Below are 23,007 nucleotides of genomic sequence, written 5' to 3' on the forward strand. Positions count from 1 at the left end.
AGACAACCCTCAGAATGGGAGAAAATATTTGCAAATGAAGCAACTGACAAAGGATTAATCTCCAAAATTTACAAGCAGCTCATGCAGCTCAATCCAAAAATGGGCAGAAGACCTAAATAGACATTTCTCCAAAGAAGAAATACAGATTACCAACAAACACATGAAAGAATGTTCAACATCATTAATCATTAGAGAAATGTAAATCAAAACTACAATGAGGTATCATATCATACCGGTCAGAATGGCCATCATCAAAAAAATCTACAAACACTAAATGCTGGAGAGGGTGTGGAGAAAAGGGAACACTCTTGCACTGTTGGTGGGAATGTAAATTGATACAGCCACTATGGAAAACAGTCTGGAGGTTCCTTAAAAAACTAAAAATAGAATTACCATACGACCCAGCAATCCCACTACTGGGCATATACCCTGAGAAAACCATAATTCAAAAAGAGTCATGGGCTTCCCTGGTGGCAAAGTGGTTGAGAGTCCACCTGCCAATGCAGGGGACATGGGTTTGAGCCCCAGTCTGGGAAGATCCCACATGCCGTGGAGCAGCTAGGCCCGTGAGCCCTGGCCACTGAGCCTGAGCGTCCGGAGCCTGTGCTCCACAACGGGAGAGGCCACAACAGTGAGAGGCCCGCGTACCACAAAAAAAGAGTCATGTACCACAGTGTTCATGGCAGCTCTATTTACAACAGCCAGGACATGGAAGCAACCTAAATGTCCATCAACAGATTAATGGATAAAGAAGATGTGGCACATATATACAATGGAATATTACTCAGCCATAAAAAGAAATGAAATTGAGTTATTTGTAATGAGGTGGATGGACCGAGAGTCTGTCATACCGAGTGAAGTAAGTCAGAAAGAGAAAAACAAATACCGTATGCTAACACATATATATGGAATCTAAGAAAAAAAAAACGATCATGAAGAACCTAAGGGTAAGACAGGAATAAAGACACAGACCTACTAGAGAATGGACTTGAGGATATAGGGAGGGGGAAGGGTAAGCTGTGACAAAGTGAGAGAGTGGCATGGACATATATACACTATCAAATGTAAAATAGATAGTTAGTGGGAAGCAGCCGCATAGCACAGGGAGACCAGCTCGGTGGTTTGTGACCACCTAGAGAGGTGGGAGAGGGAGGGTGGGAGGGAGGGAGACGCAAGAGGGAAGAGATATGGGAACATATGTATGTGTATAACTAATTCACTTTCTCATAAAGCAGAAACTAACACACCATTGTAAAGCAATTATACTCCAATAAAGATGTTAAAAATAATTAATTAAATTTTTTTTTTTAAAGAATCCCCATTTCAAAGCCCTGTGCAAAAACGATTAAATAGGATGGCTTGGCCATAAAGAAAGCCACAACAAATTTCAAAAAATTAAAACCATTCAGACAAAGTCCACTGGGCACCATGGAATTAAGTTAGAAATCGGTAACAAAAAGATAATCTGAAAAATCTCAATTGCTGGGATATTAAATAGTATACTTATAATATACAAAGAAGTATATTACTTAGTAATTCACAAGTGCCATAGGCAGACTAATGGACTCCTAAGATGTCTGTATCCTAACCAAGGAACCTATGAATATATTACTTTACTTGGCTAAAACAACTTTACAAATGTGATTAAGGTTATGAATCTTGAGACATGGCAATTTTCCTGGATTATCAGGGTGGGCCCAACCAAATCACATGGGTTTTTGTTGTTGTTGTTGATTTTTTTTTTTTTTTTTTGCATTACGTGGGCCTCTCACTGTTGTGGCCTCTCCTGTTGCGGAGCACAGGCTCCAGACGCACAGGCTCAGCTGCCATGGCTCACGGGCCTAGCCGTTCTGCGGCATGTGGGATCTTCCCGGACTGGGGCACAAACCCGTGTCCCCTGCATCGGCAGGCGGACTCTCAACCACTGCGCCACCAGGGAAGCCCAAATGGGTTCTTGAATCACGTAACGTGTCCTTGCTAAGGATCAGAGTGAGATGTAACTATGGAAAAATGATCAGAGAGATACAAGATTGCTGGCTTTCAAAATGGAAGAAGACATGCAGATGTCCTCTAGAAGCTAGAAAAGGCAAGGAAACCCATTCTCCCCTACAGTCTCTGGAAGGGAATACAGTCCTGCCCACACTTTGATTTCAGCCCAGTAAGATTCATGTCATATTTCTAACCTACAAAACCATAAAATAATAAATTTGTGTTGTAAACTTGTAATTCTGCTTAACAGAATCTCTCTTTCTTGATAAAACCATCCAGAAAACTAGAAATAGTAGGAAACTTCTTCAACATTATAAAGGACACCTATGAAAAACCAATTACTAACGTCATATTCAATGGTAAAAAACTAAAAGCTTTCCCCCTAAGATCTGGAACAAGACAAGGATGCTGGAAAGTCCCCGGTGGCACAGTGGTTAAGAATCCGCCTACCAATGCAGGGGACATGGATTTGAGCCCTGGTCCAGTAAGATCCCACATGACGTGTAGCAACTAAGCCCGTGCACCACAACTACTGAGCCTGTGCTCTAGAGCCCATAAGCCACAACTACTGAGCCCATGTGCCACAACTACTGAAGCCCTCATGCCTAGAGCCTGTGTTCCGCAATGAGAGAAGCCACTGCAATGAGAAGGCCATGCACTGCAACGAAGAGTAGTCCTTGCTTGCCACAACTACAGGAAGCCCGCAGGCAGCAATGAAGACCCAATGCAGCCAAAAATTAATTAATTAATTAATTAATTAATTTTAAAAGACAAGGATGCCTACCTTCACAATGCTTCTGAACACTGTACTGGAAGTTCTAGCCAGAGCATTAGGCAAGAAAAAGTAATAAAAGGCACCCAAATTGAAAAAGAATAAATAAACTACATCTATTCAGATAAAATAATCCTATATATAGAAATCCCAAGGAATCCACAAAAACCTAGAGCTAATAAATGAATTGGGCAAGTTGCCAGATACAAGATATACTCACAAAAATCAACTGTGTTTTAATTCACCAGAAATAAACAATCTGCAAAGAAAATTAATGAAACAGTTCCATTTACGATAGCATTCAAAAGAATAAATACCTAGGAACAGATTTAACCAAGGAGGTGAAAGATTCATACACTGAAAACCACAAAACACTGATGAAAGAGATTAAAGAAGATGTAAAAAATAAGACATCTGTGTTCATAGATTGAAAGACTTAATATTGTTAAGATGGTAATACTCCCCAAATGTATTTACAGATTTAATTCAATGCCTACTAAAATTCCAACAGCCTTTTTTGCAGAAATAGAAAAGCTGATTTCCAAAAAAAATTTAAATAAATTTTAAAAATAAGTATGTCAATTATACCGCAAATTTTTTAAGGTGATTTTCAAATTTATATAGAGTTGTAAGGAGATCCCAATAGTAGAAACAACATTGAAAAAGAAGAACAAAATTCTCAAAGGGGATCATAAACATAAATCAAAAAAGCTAGGAGTCAATGCATTAGAAGGCTGGATGATCACACCACCATTGCTTATTAAAAATACAGCTTTGGGTCTGTTAGCCTTATACTATATCATACTTTGTACTGAACTGGGCAAGCCCTTAAAGAAAAAGTGGGCTACACAATATTTTCATAATGTCTTCAGAGTTAACACCATAAACAAGTCAAATAAATTTTATTCTTAAAGTTACATGTTTTCATTTCTGAAATTTAGCAATAAGAAATTATGTGACTTGCTTCTCTTCATCAAACGTAGACTTACTACCTTTCTCCTATATCCATCCATTCTAAAGCAAACAAGTTTATCCTTTGAGCTTCCTGATACTTGAGTAACTCTCATTCAAAGGAATAAATCAATGGTCAAAACTGTTTTTTAAAGCACTTGAGTATATGTCATTATGACTGCACAGAGACTAGCCACATTCATAGAGCCTGGACATGTTCTAGAACCAACCCTACAATTCTGAGCTAATCAAAGTGACTCAAAGGAAACCTAGAAGTGTATGTAGGTTTATGGTTTCTCCAGGAATTCTATTCCTCACTGTGGGAAAGAAAAATAGTCAAGACCCAATAAGAGACCAATAGTACCACAGCACACTAGGTCAGCTTTTGAAATATTTCTGAACATCCCTGAGAGCCTAGCACACATAGACCCAGATATGGGGTAAACGATAAACAATGATTTGGTACTGCTTATTATACCATTTACCAGGATGAAAATTGCAGAAGACGGTTTGCATCTCTCAGCTAAGTAGCAACATCATAAGTAGGCTCATAGGTCAAAAATATCAACAAGTTTGACAAAAGAATTAGATACCAACAACATCCAGAAACTCTTTTCATTGTGATATTCATAATGTATGCAGGAGACTTAAACAGAAACAGGAGAGGGATAGAGAGGGGTAGGGAAGGGAGAAGAAGGGATGGGCAGAGAGGAGGTCTCATTGTTCAATTTTATATTTTTATAAAAAACCACTGTATATTCACTATCACAGTACCTGGTACATACAAGTAGTAAAAGCTTGTTGAATGGCCAACTGAATGATAGATGGTTGACTGAGCAAAGAAATAAATGGATAGAAGGAAAAAATAAATATGCAAAGTTTAAAAATATTTGAAACTGGAGAAGACTTGTGTTTCCATTTTAAAAAGCTAATCTAATTATGTGTGAGAAGTAGCATGGCAGAGTGGAAAGAAGGCAAAATTTGAACTCAGACCTAGATTTAAAGCCTGGCTGAAACTTTTACTGGTTTGTGCTGCTGAGCAAATTGCTTACTTTATATAAGCCTTAGTTTTCTCCACCTGTAAAATGGGGATTCCAGTATCCACCTTACAAAACACAATAAACCAGCAATGTTGGCACCTAGAACAAACTGAACAAAACCAGCTCTCAGATCAACTCTGTAATTCATAATGTAGCCCACAGATGGGTGTTACTAACAATGCTCGCCATCTGGTAGCTCCCTGTTTTAAATAATTATTCTTGCTAACTAGGTGCCAAGCTTTTAGAATCATTATATAAAATGTCTGCACCCTCTAAGTTTTGGTGTCCTTAGACAAAACCCAGCAAGACCAGCCATAGCTCAGCTTATAGGTTTGCTCTGAGGATTAAAAATAACGTTAAGAAAAACCCCTTGTACACTGACAAGCATGTATTAAATAATAAATTATTGTTATTTAAATATTTCGTTAATACCTTTATGTCATCCATTTGCCACTCTACATTATCACAATTATTCCAATAAGCCCACACTAAGAATACAGATTAATCGTATCAGCCACTTGCAGAAATACATAAATAAGACAGAAATGAAAGGTTATGTACTGAAACATTCTCTTCAAAGATTCAAGTTGATTCCTTCAATCTTGACTTTTGGATTTTCCCACTTAAAACCATAAAAATCTCTTCTGGACTTCGAAGAGTAGAGGGCACCTTAATTTCAAGAGCCATTTCTAGACTGAGGAAATAAGTGTCAGATTCAAAAGGAGAATTCAAAGTTACCACTATCAGGGTATGCTTCTTCTCTGCTGGATGGGCAAATAGAACTGCTGCTACTGTGTTTTGCATCTAACCTCAGCTGTGCAAACACGAATTAAGTAAGAAAAACATCAAGCCATCTTTATCAGATCTCCAAACAACCTAGATAAATTCCTTTCAATGAATAGTTTAGTTAGGATGAATAGTTAGTATGCAGAATAACAAAATTTGCAAACTCTTAAGAACCCCTGTACAAAGCACTTCTACTTAGCTCTGAAAGATTATTTCTCTGGATTATCAGATATCCAGAAATAGTTACTTTATTAGAAAGCATGCCAATCCAATCTAAGTCACAGGCAACAATTCTCACAGCAAGAGTTAAATCAAAATGACTCATAGGTATAACTGGTTAGAGTGATGTCTCAATAACAGTTTCTCCAAGGAAACATCCCTTCTGCTCCTAAACGTCAAGTTAGCTCAAAAGCTGGAGCCCCCAATTTCCCCACAAATTAAAGAATAAAGTCCATTATACTCAACATCACTCAACAGTGATAAGCTGAAACATTCTCCTCTAAGATCAGGAACAAGACAAGGATGCTCACTTCTGCACTTTATTCAACATAGTACTGGAGGTCCTAGCCAGAGCAATTATTCAAGAAAAAGGGAAGGAAAAAAAAAGCATCCAAATCAGAAGGAAGAAGTAAAACTCTCTCTTTTTGCAGATGACATGATATTAGATATAGAAAATCCCAAAGACTCCCCCCAAAACTGTTAAACTAATAAACGAATTCAGTAAAAGTACAGAATACAAAATCAATATACAAAAATCAGTGTTTCTACACACTAACAACAAATTATTAGAAAGAGAAATTAAGAAAACAATCCCACTTATAAATGTATAAAAAAGAATAAAATACCTAGGAATAAATTCAACCAGGAAGGTGAAAGATCAGTACACTAAAACCTACAAATAACTGATGAAAGAAACTGAAGAGAAAAACAAAAGATGCTCATGGACTAGGAGAATTAATATTGTTAAAATATCCATACTACTCAAAGTGATCCACTGATTGAAAGCGATCCCTATCAAAATTCCAATGGCATTTTTCACAGAAGTAGAAAAAACAATTCTAAAATTTGTATGGAACCTCAAAAGACCCTGAGTAGGCAAAGCAATCTTGATTAATCTTAATTTCAAACTATATTACAAAGCTATAGTAATCAAAACAGTATGGTAAGCCAAAGCAATCTTGAGAAAGAAAAACAGAGCAGGAGGAATCAGGCTCCTGGACTTCAAACTATACTACAAATCTACAGTAATCAAGACAGTATGGTACTGGCACAAAAACAGAAATAGAGATCAATGGAACAGGAGAGAAAGCCCAGAGATAAACCCACACACATATGGTCACCTTATCTTTGATAAAGGAGGCAAGAATATACAATGGAGAAAAGACAGCCTCTTCAATAAGTGGTGCTGGGAAAACTGGACAGCTACATGTAAAAGTATGAAATTAGAACACTCCCTAACACCATACACAAAAAGAAACTCAAAATGGATTAAAGACCTAAATATAAGGCCAGACACTATCAAACTCTTAGAGGAAAACATAGGCAGAACACTCTGTGACACACATCACAGCAAGATCCTTTTTGACCCACCTCCTAGAGAAATGGAAATAAAAACAAACAAACAAAAAAACAAATGGGACCTAATGAAACTTAAAAGCTTTTGCACAGCAAAGGAAACCATAAACAAGACCAAAAGACAACCCTCAGAATGGGAGAAAATATTTGCAAATGAAGCAACTGACAAAAGATTAATCTCCAAAATTTACAAGCAGCTCATGCAACTCAATATCAAAAAAAAAACAAACAACCCAATCCAAAAATGGGCAGAGGACCTAAATAGACATTTCTCCAAAGAAGATGTACAAACTGCCAACAAACACACGAAAGGATGCTCAACATCACTAATCATTAGAAAAATGCAAATCAAAACTACAATGAGGGGCTTCCCTGGTGGCACAGTGGTTGAGAGTCCGCCTGCCGATGCAGGGGACACGGGTTTGTGCCCCGGTCCGGGAGGATCCCACGTGCCGCAGAGCGGCTGGGCCTGTGAGCCATGGCCGCTGAGCCCGCGCGTCCGGAGCCTGTGCTCCGCAACAGGAGAGGCCACAACAGTGAGAGCCCCACGTACAGCAAAAAAAAAAAAAAAAAAAAAAAACACCTACAATGAGGTATCACCTCACACTAGTCAAATGGCCATCATCAAAAAATCTACAAACAGTAAATGCTGGAGAGGGTGTGGAGAAAAGGGAACCCTCTTGCACTGTTGGTGGGAATGTAAATTGATACAGCCACTACAGAGAACAGTATGGAGGTTCCTTAAAAAACTAAAAATAGAAATACCATATGACCCAGCAATCCCACTACTGGGCATATACCCTGAGAAAACCATAATCCAAAAAAGAGCCATGTACCACAATGTTCATTGAAGCTCTATTTACAACAGCAAGGACATGGAAGCAACCTAAGTGTCCATCAACAGATGAATGGATAAAGAAGATGTGGCACACATATACAATGGAATATTACTCAGTCATAAAAAGAAATGAAACTGAGTTATTTGTAGTGAGGTGGATGGACCTAGACTCTGTCATACAGAGTGAAGTCAGAAAGAGAAAAACAAATACTGTATGCTAACACATATATATGAATCTAAAAAAAATGGTTTTGAAGAACCTAGAGGCAGGACAGGAATAATGACGCAGATGTAGAGAATGGACTTGAGGACACAGGGAGGGGTAAGGGTAAGCTGGGACGAAGTAAGAGAGTGGCATGGACTAATATATATTACCAAATGTAAAACAGATAGCTAGTGGGAAGCAGCCACATAGCACAGGGAGATCAGCTCAGTGCTTTGTGACCACCTAGAGGGGTGGGATAAGGAGGGTGGGAGGGAGACACAAGAGGGAGGAGATATGGGGATACATGTATATGTATACCTGATTCACTCTGTTATAAAGCAGAAACTAACACACCATCATAAAGCAATTATACTCCAATGAAGATGTTAAAAAAAAACAATATGGTATTGGTATTAAAAAGACACAAATATCAATGGAACAGAATAGACAGCCCAGAAATAAACCCATGCATGTACAGTTAACTAATTTTTTTACAAAGGAGCCAATAATATTCAATAGGGAAAGGATAGGCACAATAAATGGTGCTGGGAAAACTGGGCATCCACTTGCAAAGGAGTAAAACTGGACTCCTATCTTACACCATACACAAAAATAAACTCAAAATGGATTACAGACCTGAATGAAAACTTGAGACCATAGAACTCCTAGAAGAAAACATAGAGGGTAAGCTCCTTGACATCAGTCTTGGCAATAATTTTTTGGATTTGAAACCAAAAGCAAAGACAACAAAAGCAAAAATAAAAAAGTGGGACTATATCAAACTAAAAAGCTTCTTCTGCACAGCAAAGAAAACCATCAACAAAATGAAAAGGCAATCTACCAAATGGGAGAAATATTTGCAAATTATGTATCTGATAAGAAGTTAATATCCAAAATACACACAAAATTCTCACAACTCAATAGAGGAAAAAAAATTAATCAGATTAAAAAATGGTCAGAGGAGGGCTTCCCTGGTGGCGCAGTGGTTGAGAATCCGCCTGCTGATTCAGGGGACACGGGTTCGTGCCCCGGTCTGGGAAGATTCCCACATGCTGTGGAGCGGCTGGGCCCGTGAGCCATGGCCGCTGAGCCTGTGTGTCCAGAGCCTGTGCTCCACAACAGGAGAGGCCACAACAGTGAGAGGCCCGCGTACCACAAAAAAAAAAAAAAAAAAAGGTCAGAGGAAGTGAACAGACATTTTCCCAAAGAAGACATACAAACGCTTAAAAGGTATATGAAAAGGTACTTAACATCACTCATCATAAGGGAAACCCACATCAAAACCACAATGAGATATCACCTCACACCTGTCAGAATGGTCACCATCAAAAGGACAACAAATAAATGTTAACAAGGATATGGAGAAAAGTGAACTCTTGTGCACTGTTGGTGGTAAGGGAGATTGGTGCAGCCACTATGGAAAACAATATGGAGGTTCCTCAAAAAATTAAAAATAGAACTACCACATGATTGAGCAATTCCACTTCCAGGTATACATCTGAAGGAAACAAAATCACTACCTCAAAGATACATTTGCACCTCCATGTTCATTGCAGCATTATTTACAATAGCCAAGACATGAATCAACCTAAGTGTCCATCAACAGATTAATAGATAAAGAAAATGTGGTGTATATATATATACAATGGAATATTATTCAACCATAAAAAAACAAAGAAATTTTTCAGGTACTATGCTAAGTGAAGTGAGTCAGAGAAGGACAAATACCATATGATCTCACTTATATGTGGAATCTAAGAAGAACCAAACTCATAGAAACAGAGAACAGACTGGTGGTTGCCAGAGGCAAGGGGTGAAGGTGATCAAAAAATACAAACTTCCATTTATAAGATTAATAAATCCAGGGGATGTGACATACAACATTGTGACTATAGCTAACAACTGTATTGTATGTCTGAAAGTTGCTAACGGAATAGATCTTAAAAGTTCTCATCACCAGGAAAAAAAATTTACAACTATGTGAGGTAATATATGTTAACTAAACTTACTGCAGTAATCACTTCACAATATATAGATATATCAAATCATTATGTTGTACACCTTTAATACAATGTCATATGTCAATTATATCTCAGTAGAACTGGAGAAAACATTTTTTAAAAATAATGTCCATATCTGGTGACTGGTATACTTTTAAACAGAACCCACAGACTAGAAGCACTGCCCTGACATTACATTTAACAAGTAGTTAAATGCATACCCATGGGCCTCAAACAGAAGTTATTTTATATTTTGGTTAAAAATGAGAATTCTGTGATTGTGGTTCCCACAGTTTGTATGAATAATATTGATCACATTATGAATAAACAATAGAAGGTTACAAGCAATTAGTTGATTATAACTTTTTAGATTTGATGGCATATTAACCACAAAAACTAATCCAGGCAGAACTGGAGATTGTGATTTCAGAGAGACAATCGTAAGTTAAATAGGACAAATATGTTTAAATAGTAACACTCCTTAAGCTAGAGGTTTAGTAGGTTTGGTATCAAGTTCCAGTGGAGAAATAATTCACCACCATAATCACAAAGTAACTAACTAAATTATGTACTTTTTTCGTTATTTGCTGACATGCATCCCTAATTCTCATTTTGAAGCAAAGATTTTTATTTTTCTGGTGCCATCAAGTGGTAACATTATGAAGTGTTCTAAGGTTAAATGCAAGTAACTTTTAGACAGAAAAGTATCACACTGATGTGATTTATATCAATATATATCAATTTTGTGTTTTAGCACAAAATTATATAGAAAGAAAAGGGCAAAATATCAGAGCCAACTGTTTGGAACTCATCCCCATTTTAAACTCCCAACCCCAAATGAAATTTAAGACAAAGAAGAAAAGTCAGTAGATCATTAAGACCAAAATGCTCTACTAGCAGACAAAAAAAAAAAATGCAAAAGACTATGAAACTATTTGAAAAACAAAAATTTATATCAAAATAATATATCAATCAAACCATAAGAGATGCTCCCTCCTGAAATTCCATTAATGTGGCAGTAAAAAAAAGAATTATTTTTAAGGCAAAATCCTGTAAGAACAGAGACACAGAGAAAATAGCAACAACAAAATTTTAGAAGCTAAAAAGTAGATGGACGAGTGGTTATTGACTTGGGCAACTCAAGGAAGCTGCTTGACTTACACAGCACTTTAAATCTGTTCAAAATTTCAGGAACTAGTGGTTTTTGGTAGCTGTGGAAGTTGAGTGTGAAGGCTAAAAACAAGAGAATTCATCACAGTCCTGGTTAAGAAGTAATTAGGACACTACTACACACACTGCCTCTTCCACTCTATACAGCCAAGTAGTCAACTTTATACTACATTAGAAGATGGAAATTTATCCTCTAGGAAGAGTAAACAGAAGTCTTCTAGACTATAGGACACCAGGCATAGTGAGGGTGGGAGTACTGTAGTAAAAAAGCATTAGTAATCCAGGAGACTGTGGTAATCTAAATGGTACTAACAAGTCAAAGACCACAAATCAACAATGATGATGATGATTTTCTGGACAGAAAACCACTGGAAGAAGGTCCTATCAACCTTTGATTATTGTGTCCAGAAAGTCAGGTAACGAACTGAAGTATGCTTCAATCTGCTTCCATAAAGAAAAGGCAAATGAAAAAAATTAAAACATAAAAACTAAGTAAATAAAACGCTAAGTTCTACTTAGAGACATTCAGCAACATTCAGCTCTACATGTCCCATATCACCCACATTAATTAGCTGAGAATTTATCACAACTAACAAAAACAGAATAGTAGGCAAATCCAAGAACCCTTTATACTCTCAGTTTAAAAGCTCATTTCATCTTGTCTCTTCGGGCCGAGAGTAGATGTACTAAAGAATCTCTGAATACTCCTGAGACAGGTGAAGGCTGGTGAACATGCCAGAAAAAAACATTATTATTCATACAAAAGACTTAGGGCCTTCTTTTTTTTTTTAATTGTTTTTGTTGATTAATTGATCAAAGCAGAAGTTAAGTATCTCTGATACTGTCCTCCATTTGATGTAACTAAAAGTATATGTCCATATTTAAGTCATATAATCTACAGTAATTTCTCCTTTTCAGTCTTGTTTTTACATAGGATTATACACAAGCAACAGTTATACATCACATACTTTTTCTTCCCCAGATACCAACATAAGAACATGCCAAAATACATTAATACAGATAAAATTGTACCTTGAACACCTTCTAGGAGTAAATCAACTCCCTTCCTATAAAAATCAGAAGCAGCTTCATAGTCATCTTCTTCTTCCTTTTTTAAAGCCAGCTTTATTAATTCTCCTGCTTTCTCCAAATAATCTCTCTTGCCAAGCTTGGATTTTAAGCTGCCAGGAAAGAGGCCACGACTTTCCCGTTCTTCTTCTGTTTTACTCTGTTCACTGTCAGAAGCAACAGCCCCTAGTGCTGAAGAATCCGAAGAAAGACTGAGACCAAAAGTTCTAATGGGAGAATTTTGATTGGAAGCCATTCCATCATCCAACTCAGCAAGAGAATCCACATCAACAGTAAGAGATAGTAGATCACTGTCACTGGAGAAGCCTAGAAATATGATCACAATAGTAAACAGATATTAAACTGAGAATCAGCCAAAAGAATACAAATCATACTGACTATTCATTTTTTCATACTACCCATGTCAATCCGGAAGGGTGTAATTTACTGACGGAAGTCAGTGTCTAGCAATTTGTTTCAGCTTAGTTCATTCATTTTTTTTAATATCTTTATTGGAATATAATTGCTCTACAATGTTGTGTTAGTTTCTGCTGTACAACAAAGTGAATCAGCTATACATATACATATATCCCCATATCCCCTCCCTCTTGCATCTTCCTCCCACCTTCCCTATCCCACCCCTCTAGGTGGTCACAAAGCACTGAGCTGATCTCCCTGTGCTATGCAGCTGCTTCCCACTAGCTCTCTATTTTACATTTGGTAGTATAGTCAATGCAACTCTCTCACTTCGTCCCATCTTACCCTTCCCCCTCCCCGTGTCCTCAAGTCCATTCTCTACATCCATGTCTCTATTCCTGTCCTGCCCCTAGGTTCATCAGAACCATTTTTTGTTTTAGATTCCAAATATATGTGTTACTATACGATATTTGTTTTTCTTTCTTAGTTCATTCATTTTTGCGCTGTCTCCCTACAGCTCTAGAAGACAGTCTCCTTGCCTTAATCATCAAACTAAACCTGAGACAAGTCTTTATCTAGCCTTGTTGTCAAAAACAGCCCTTACCACAAGATCTCGTAAACTATTTATAGAAGGCTGATGCTTGTATACACAGCTGCTGTGAACAACAGCATTATGGTAAAAGGAAGAGTAAGAGCTTTAGAGTAAGACAAAAAAGAAGTGCCTGAATCCCGGCTCTTTAAAACTTACTGTGTGACCAACAGCAAGTTACTTAATAATATAACTTATCATACAGGGCTTTAAATGAGAAAAAGAGTTAATGGATATAACAGGCTATCATTAAATTATAACTATTATAGCAATTACATAATAATTATTTTACGATAATATAGTGTATCCTCAGACGTGTACTTTTTTTTTTAAGGGAATTCCTTTATTTTTATTTTTTATTTACTTATTTTGGGCTGTGTTGGGTCTTCGTTTCTGTGCAAGGGCTTTCTCTAGTTGCGGCAAGCGGGGGCCACTCTTCATCTCAGTGCGCGGACCCCTCACTATCGCGGCCTCTCTTGTTGCGGAGCACAGGCTCCAGACGCGCAGGCTCAGTAGTTGTGGCTCACGGGGTCTAGTTGCTCCGCGGCATGTGGGAATTTCCCAGACCAGGGCTCGAATCCCTGTCCTCTGCATTGGCAGGCAGATTCTCAACCACTGTGCCACCAGGGAAGCCCAGAGGTGTGCTTTTAAATAACCATCCATATCTGCAAAATGTATGCCACTCACAGGTTTTTTTAACCAAAGTATTTTGAAATTTACGTTTCAGCCTCTTCCACAAGCTTTTGGAGGAATCTTTGGTCTGTATTTGCATCTTAGTTTTCTGACATAAAATGAATAATGGGTGCTACTGAAACATTTAAGCAATGAAAATTACTTCTTCCATTTCATATAACTGACTTCATGGTAAGTGAATTTGAAATACAACAGTTATTAAACTTTCTGGTCTTAGGACCTCCCTTTACATTCTTAAAAATGATTAAGGACCTCAAAGAGCTTTTGTTTATATGGATTGTATCTGTAAATATTTACCAATCTTGATATTTTAAAAACAGACTGAATTTTTTTAAAACACTAAAGCCCATTACATGTTAACATACTGTTTTTTCCTTTTTTTTTTTCATTCATTCTCCTGTTACAGGACCTTTTTATCATTTCAAGTTTGTTTGTTTTAATTTATTTTTTGGCTGTGTTGGGTCTTCGTTGCTGCACACTGCCTTTCTCTAGTTGCACCAAGCCCAGCAGCCATGGCCCATCGGCCCAGCCACTCTGGGGCATGTGGGATCCTCCCGGACCAGGGCACGAACCCATGTCCCCTGCATCGGCAGGCGGACTCTCAACCACTGTGCCACCAGGGAAGCCCTCAACATAATTTTTATAAAAATAACTATAAGAAGTGCCACTGTGTTACATATTTGCAAATCTTGTTAACAGAAGATGGCTGGAGTCTCATGACTAATTCTGCACTCAGTCTGTTGTCAGATGTTTTTCTGGTTGGAAAATTTGAAGAAAATGTCACATGGATAAGTAACTGAAAATGGGGTGAATATTTTAATAGCTTTTTCATATAATTGTGGCTACTGTTTTTTTGATACTACCAGAAAACAAATAGTAGTTTCTTAAAGGTTAGTTTACATGTGGAATATAAATTTCTATCAATGTAATTTCTGTTTCTGTTACATTCAGATCCATGGGTCTGTCTTACACACTGAATGGATCTTTTATCATGCATGAGTTTGTAACATCACACCCTGGTCATTTTGAAAATATTAGTTCCCTGAGTTACACAGATCCTCCAAATGGTGACAAATTTCATTATTACAATATCTCCAAGAAAATCATATTTGCTACTTACCGCCACCAACATCATCAGAAAATTCTTTAAGTATTGGAAACTGTCAGGCTCAAAGTGGCTGACACAGGTTCTCCAAAATTCTAATTTGGGACTGAACACTAGAATTTTATCAGTATTTGGCAACAAATACTGTTAGCTGTTTTCCTTGAAGTGTCAGCTCACTTCATTAATTTTCCAAAAAAATTTGCTAAATACCCAAGTCTGAATAATGATAGTTTGTATGTCAATCATTCTTTCAAACAAAAATGGGGTGCCAAGGAAAAAGTAGCTAGTTTATGGCTCAAACAATTGCACAAGTGCTTTTTCTTAAGGCAACCATGGTAGTTCAGTACACAAAGTGTTTTATGTATACTTCCATGTCATCACACAGAATAACAAGAAGACATGTACCCAAGGGTTGAGATTTAATAAAATTAACAGTTTTTACTGCTTTATCAAGGCTTTATTCCTAGGTGAAACTACCATTGGTATTACTGCAAGTATGTGCAACAATTACTGTTACCGTCTCATATCACTGTCTTGATTCATGCTCAAGTACATCAGTTTTATCCACCATTGCTTTTGGATCATCAAATGTCAGCAGAGTGGAAACAGCAAATAATCTCCTAGATTATTATGGAAAATAGTTTCTGCCTTGGGCATCCCCTGAAAAACATCTCAGGAATATCCAGGGGTCTGAAGACCATACTTTGAGAGCCACTGATTTATATCATTAAATAAGACTGGCAGTAAGGTTAGGCAAAACTTAGGTCTGGGAACAACTATGAGATCTGCACCTCCATTGAATACTGACTGCCAAGTTTCTCATAAAGGAAAATATATTAAGAAAAAAATGATCTCCCCAGGATCATATACTAAGTCAAAATTAAAGGTGGATTTGAGTGTACAATTCTAGATCAGGGATCAGCAAACTTTCTTTCTGAGGGCCACAGGGTGACTATTTTAGGCTTTGTGGGCCATATGACCTCAGTCACAACTAATCAACACTGCTGTTGTAGCATAAAAGCAGCCACAGACAATGCCTATGTGAAAAGTGTGCCTGTGTTCCAATAAAACTTCTTATATGGATGTTGAAATTTGAATTCCATATAATTTTCACATGCCACAAAATAATATTCTTTTGAATTCTGTCAACCATTTAAAAATATAAAAACCATTTTTAGCTTGTATATCATATAAAAACAGGTGGCAGGCCAGACTTGGCCCATGGGCCACAGTTTGTCAACCCCTATTACAGACTCAAATTGCTTACTTCATATGGAATAAAGTAAGTTAGGGTAAAAACATTTACTGGCAGCTAAGCTCAAATTTCAAATCAGCTTTAGACACTACTTTGGCACTCTGTCCATATATCCTGTTTTCAGGGATTTGGGGTTTTTTTTAAATCCTTAGAATGCTCATAAAGTACTAATTTTGTTCCCTAAAAGCAACAGATTTCATTAAATCCACAATATCAGATGAAATTCACTGGACCTAGTGGAAATCTTTTCAATTCTCTGACATTTCAACTGTATAGATAGCACTTAAAATCAAAATCTCTATAGCAATCTACAAAATTATTTAGCAATATATAAACTTTACAAGAGATTTTTTAAAATAATTTTTAAATATTTTATATATTCCATACAAATTTATTTCCTTAAATAGTTATCATTATATAACCTGTTCCATTGAAATTAATAAACAGACAAAGAAAAAAAGTGTTGTTTATACAGCTAATCACAAAACAAAGGAAATGTCATAGATCTTTTGTCTGCTCTCTGATGTCTTGTCACTGTAACCTCCACATCATCTATCACATTGTACTGTTTCATGCTTTGCCTGATTTTCCTTTCTAACAAGAACAATAATACCAAAGGGTAAGAGGGTAAAGTTATGTGTATTCAGTTTCTTGGCTTTTGACCATAAACATCTAATCACATAGTCATATTTCCTCTTACTTTTCCAACCTTATTTTATTAGCAAAGGAAATTATGATTAAATGAAATTAGATCAGAAAAGTAAGACCATCAAAACACCTAGGGAGAAAGTCAGATAGTAAAATAAAGTAATAAATAAACATTCTATATAAATTGTTACCTTTTCACATTCTACCTAATTCTAAATGAGTGGGTTTTTTTAATAGATCTTTATTGGAGTATAATTGCTTCACAATGCTGTGTTAGTTTCTGTTATACAACAAACTGAATCAACCATATGGATACATGTATCCCCATATCCCCTCCCTCTTGAGCCTCCCTCCCACCCGCCCTATCCCACCCCTCTAGGTGGTCACAAAGCACCAAGCTAATCTCCCTGTGCTATGCAGCAGCTTCCCACTAGCTATCTATTTTACATTTGGTAGTGTATATATGTCACTGCTACTCTCACTTCGCCCCAGCTTCCCCCTCCCCACCCCGTGTCCTCAAGTCTATTCTCTATGTCTACATCTTTATTCCTACCCTGCCACTAGGTTCATCAGAACCATACTTTTTTTTTTTCAGATTCCATATATGTGCGTTAGCATACAGTATTTGTTTTTCTCTTTCTGACTTACTTCACTCTGTATGACAGACTCTAGGGCCATCCACCTATAAAGGAGGAATGTTTCAAAATAAGCAAACATAAAAACTAGCAGGTTAGGAAGAGGAAATTTTTTAGCCTAAACAGGAGAAGCAAAAGGAAACAAAAAGACGTTCTGGTTTAAACTTTTTGGAGGACAATTTGGCAATGCATACCAGATGCAAAACATGTTGGTATCTTTGGCCCAGAAATTCAGCAATTTATACCAGAAATAAACAGAGATGTGAAAAAAAGATCCATACATAAGAATATCCATCACAAAAATTAGTGCAATTGGAAATAACAAATTCCTAATGATAGGAGATTATGGCACATCCTTATGATAAAATATTACACAGTTATTAAAAATTATGTTATAGGGCTTCCCTGGTGGTGCAGTGGTTGAGAGTCCGCCTGCCAATGCAGGAGACACGGGTTCGTGCCCAAGTCCGGGAAGATCCCACATGCCATGGAGCGGCTGGGCCCGTGAGCTACGGCCACTGAGCCTGTGCTCCGCAACGGGAGAGGCCACAACAGTGAGAGGCCCGTGTGCCGCAAAAAAAAAAAAAAAAAAAAAAAAGAAATATTATGTTATAGAAGAATATTTAATGCTGAAGTATTCATGCTCTATTAATCAAAAACAACAAACTGCAAAGCAGTATATATATACTATAATTCTAGTTTAAAACCACAAACACAGAAAAAAAGTCTAGGAAGGTACACTAAACATTAACAGTACTTTTCTCTGTATGCTGGGACTGCAGGTGACTCATCATATTTGCTGTACGTGTATGACAAGTCCTTAACGCTCTGTATGTGAAGAATATCAAAGAAGATGTAGCAAGAGCTAAAACTGGGAAATTGTTTGTAAATAAAGATATGTTATACAGACATAATTTATAAAATATAGGCCTGTGTGAATCATGGCCAGCAGCCAGTGCCAAGAAACATCTAACTTAAGAGAGAAGACAGACATGATTATAAAGACAGATCTGTATAAAGCAGACTAACCCCTGACACTTCTTCCTTGCTTATTTTACCTGAAAAACCTAACCCTATCATATTTCCTCAACCATACACTGCAACTAATCTAGTATTATCTGATATGTTTCTCTTCCATATTGAAGCAATTTCTACCTTCCCTTCTTCTCAATGAAGGGAATTCCCCAACCAACTCAAGAAGAACACCCCCCATCTACCACCTCAGCAATGAATATAAAAATATAGATAGAGGTATGCAAATGCTCAGTACTTAGTTTATTCATCTTATATCCTTAATAAATCTACTTAATACAGTGCTTGCTCAACTCCTTGAAATCACAGTCCTGTCATTTAATCTGTTTTTTTACAATGCTACACATATAAATATCACATGAAATGGACACTAGCTCCCTGAAACCCAGAAAGTTAACAAGTAAGATAAAGAGAGCTGCAAGCAAGAAAGAGGTTCTCAGTTAAGGTGAGTAGGAAGAACACTGTGGATAAGGCAGGGCAACAACTGACAATACAGAGACTATTTGTCAAAAGTTAAACCAACTTGAAGTCAATCCATGTTTAAAGGGGCCCTCTGGGCCATCATGAGAGTAAAAGGTGCATCCTTTACCAACACCATCAAGTCAAATACCTAAGCCTTTTTTGGGAAGGGTGGGGGGTGGAGGGGAGTCAAAGGTTCTATGAAAGCATTCTGCCTCCAGGTTCATATCACAGAGATTCAAGTCTCAGGGCTATTAGAGGGCCCCAGGCGACTGGTTAAAAAGCAGCTACAACAGTTCACCTACCTACCCTCACCTTCTGTGCTTTGAACTGCTTAGAGTAGGGCAGTGTAGTGTAATCTGTCTAGGACACCGTCTCTGAAAGACAGGCTCCAGGGGAAAAGGTTGAGTTGCCATAGAATAAATCTTTATACTATAAGCTATCAGAAATCTGTATTTGAAGACCATCTGCAAAAAAGAGATCAGTTTCCTTTAGAACAACAGGTGGTCTCTCATGGCCAACTATATATAAAATACATGGCCTCATTATTATTAGCTGATAGCTTTCACTGAGCCCTGAGGTTCAAATATTGCCATAGTCAATGAAAGGGAATTTCTACTTTTCCTAGTAGCAATGACTCAAGTTTCACACACAAAGCAAGATTTCTAGCGAGCAGAACAAAGGTCACCCTGAGGTAGAAGACATACATATCAATCTCCATTAAGAAATGAGCCCTTATAAATATGATTTTAAGTGAATACCTAAACCTAAGAGTTGATGTTAGTCAAGATTCCTGTACTTGAATAAAGATGCAGACGTAGAGAATGGACTTGAGGACACGGGGAGGGGGAAGGGTAAGCTGGGATGAAGTGAGAGAGTGGCACGGACATATATACACTACCAAATGTAAAATAGATAGCTAGTGGGAAGCAGCCGCATAGCACAGGGAGATCAGCTCAGTGCTTGGTAACTACCTAGAGCAGTGAGATAGGGTGGGAGGGAGGGAGATGCAAGAGGGAGGAGATATGGGGATATATGTATATGTATAGCTGATTCACTTTGTTATACAGCAGAAACTAAAAAAAAAGAGTCTGTACTTGATTACCAACTCATCATTCAATAATAGCTATTGTTACTAAAAAGAACCATTCCTTTGACGTGTCACATTTTTATAACGTCCGTCCTCCATACGTGTCTTTGCTTCACCATTGAAATTTTATAAAAAGAACATCAGAATATCTACTGCATATTTGCTTAAAAAAAAGAGTAAACTCATAAAACAATAGATCAATTACAACCCTAATTGTTACCTTACTGTTGTAACCCTACTGTTACCTTATATGAGCAACAAAGATCTATGAGTTCGCTTCCATTTCTACCTAATGAACTTTTTTTGCTGCTACTCTCCATAATCTATTCTGCAAATCAAACCTGTTACCAGCACATAAGTAACTCACACTGAGCTTCCTATACCAAATATGTATTCTCACTGCCTTCCCCTACATAAAATTAAATCTCATTTCAAAATAGAGTTCTGTGATTGCTATTAAATATCTGGAGTGCTGTGACTGCCTTAGGCACATGGCTTAATTTCTCTGAAATTCCAATTTTTAATTGTAAGATAAGAGATTTACCTATATCATTCCCAATGTTCCTTCTATTCTAAAACCCATTCCCACAACATATTAATATCATGAATTTTTTATTTGCCCCACCCGACTGCTAAACTCTTAATATCCAATGTTATCCTCAATAGCCCTAGAGTTGTTAAGGGTCAGTACTTATAATTTGTGTCATTTGTTTTACATGCACACATAACCACAATGACACATTCTCATTTGTGCTTATCTTGAGAATAATAACTTATTCTTTTTTTTTCCTATTTATTTTAAACTTCTCCACCAAAGGAAATTCAACTAATAATGGACAGTGAATAAGAGTTAAGTAAATAAGCACTTAAGAGAAAAAGGAACTTCAAACTGAAAAAGCACACTCAAAAGTAATACAGGAGGGCCTAGAATTAGCCCAGTAACAAGATTTACAGTTCTCATGGTGCCACCTAGCGGACATTTGCACTAAATTCTACTTTAAGTTTAAATTACTTTTAATTAGGCTTTCTATATTTTGTCATCTTTGTGCTTACCTACATAATAGAAAGAATTATTACCCTGCCACCAAATAAATACACAAATCTTGAACTGAAAGTGATTTTAAGAGGTCCCTTACATAGACTAGCAATAGATGCTATTCTCAAAATGTACATCTCATTTACTCTAAAAATAGTTAATTCAAGACCGCTTAACAGATCCTTTCTTGTGTCTACAACTGTTACAATGAGCACTTAGAGAGCTCTTACTCCACAACTTACAGGCAAAAAGGAAAAAAAGGGTAAATTTGACTACTCCAGGAGACATTTAAGAATATTTATTCTTAAAGATATGCTACACATAAAAAGCAGATCTCTCCATTTGTATTTGTGGTTATGATCACCTAATTATTTTCTCTTATTTGCTCATACACCTGGAAAATGTCCCTCCCAAAACTGCAAAAGAAGTCAAGTAATGTACTAGGAAGAGGAAATGACACAGTTTACCAGATGAGCTTATACCAACATCAAAGGCTCCAATACCAAGGCCAACATGGCAGTAAAGAAACCTACATCCTTCCAACAGGCCAACAGATGAGAGATACATATCAAGAAGCTCAATTCCCATGCACCATTTTGGCCAGGTTTCCACTAATGTCACAGTAACTTTATAGCTAAGTTTAATTCAACAAAAAGATGGAATTTTAAAAAGGAAATAAGATGTTAATAATCAATTAAATCTTCTTTCATCTTTGAGAAAATATAGTGTAATTTCACTGAACAAAGGAGATAAAGAGCAACCAGCATTTCATATTAAAAACATAAAACATTAACATTTTATCTAAAAACCTACTGAATAATTTTATAATTTTCAATTTCATATTAGATAAAATACATTTAGCAGTTAATCACCAAATTATTGGTTTTATGAAACCTTAAAGAGGTTTCCTCTATCGTACTATACTATAAAATAATGAAATTTTTTTTAAATCCACTAAACCAATTCTTTCTTTTTTTTTTTTTTTTGCTCCGGACGCGCAGGCTCAGCAGCCATGGCTCACGGGCCCAGACGCTCTGCGGCATGTGGGACCCCCCCGGACCGGGGCACAAACCCGTGTCCCCTGCATTGGCAGGTGGACTCTCAACCACTGCACCACCAGGGAAGCCCACAATTCTTTACGTTTTCCTTAGAAAACTTTCTTTCAAGTTAAATTAAGTAAGACCTGTTGATTGCATTTTATGGTACTAATAAAAATGATGATCACTTAGCCTCTACATATGTTCTCTGTCACTTTAACTCTAACTGAAGGACACTGGCACAGCAGACTATATATTAAGATTTGCCCTTCTGGCCCATTCCACTGGCAAACTAAATCACAAGTATGAAAAATGAATCCACCTTCAAAACACCATTTAAAATACTACACTCAGAAGAGCTGTTACGGAGTAAATCACCTCCTCACATTTTGGCTCTGAATTCAAATGTCAAGCATTTGCCACCACAATCCCTCTACAACCTTCCATTTCACTGCATACCTGTGGGGCTTGGCTGGCTGCCAGCTTTCCCCTGCTCTTTTCCTACTAGAGGCCTTCTCCCTTGTTTGTCTCTGTGGTTTGCAGACTTTTTGGTATGAAAGTAAATCTTCCACTTGGCTAGTATGCCAGATGATCTCATGATATTTAAAAGTCATATT

The 23,007-nt window shown here is 37.1% G+C and overlaps 1 protein-coding gene across 4 annotated transcripts in view; it reads right to left on the reverse strand.

The window, feature by feature from the left end:
• The window catches only part of RPS6KC1 (ribosomal protein S6 kinase C1), a 232,629-nt gene that overhangs the window by 115,816 nt on the left and 93,806 nt on the right, over positions 1-23,007 (reverse strand). For all 4 annotated transcript variants that reach the window (XM_067029882.1, XM_067029876.1, XM_059073278.2 and 1 more), the window contains one exon: positions 12,359-12,721. In XM_067029882.1, the coding sequence (XP_066885983.1) occupies positions 12,359-12,721 (363 nt within the window). The remainder of the gene's footprint in view (positions 1-12,358; positions 12,722-23,007) is intronic.

The sequence above is a fragment of the Kogia breviceps genome, chromosome 1, assembly GCF_026419965.1.
Source record: "Kogia breviceps isolate mKogBre1 chromosome 1, mKogBre1 haplotype 1, whole genome shotgun sequence".
In the NCBI taxonomy this organism is placed as follows: Eukaryota; Metazoa; Chordata; class Mammalia; order Artiodactyla; family Physeteridae; genus Kogia; species Kogia breviceps.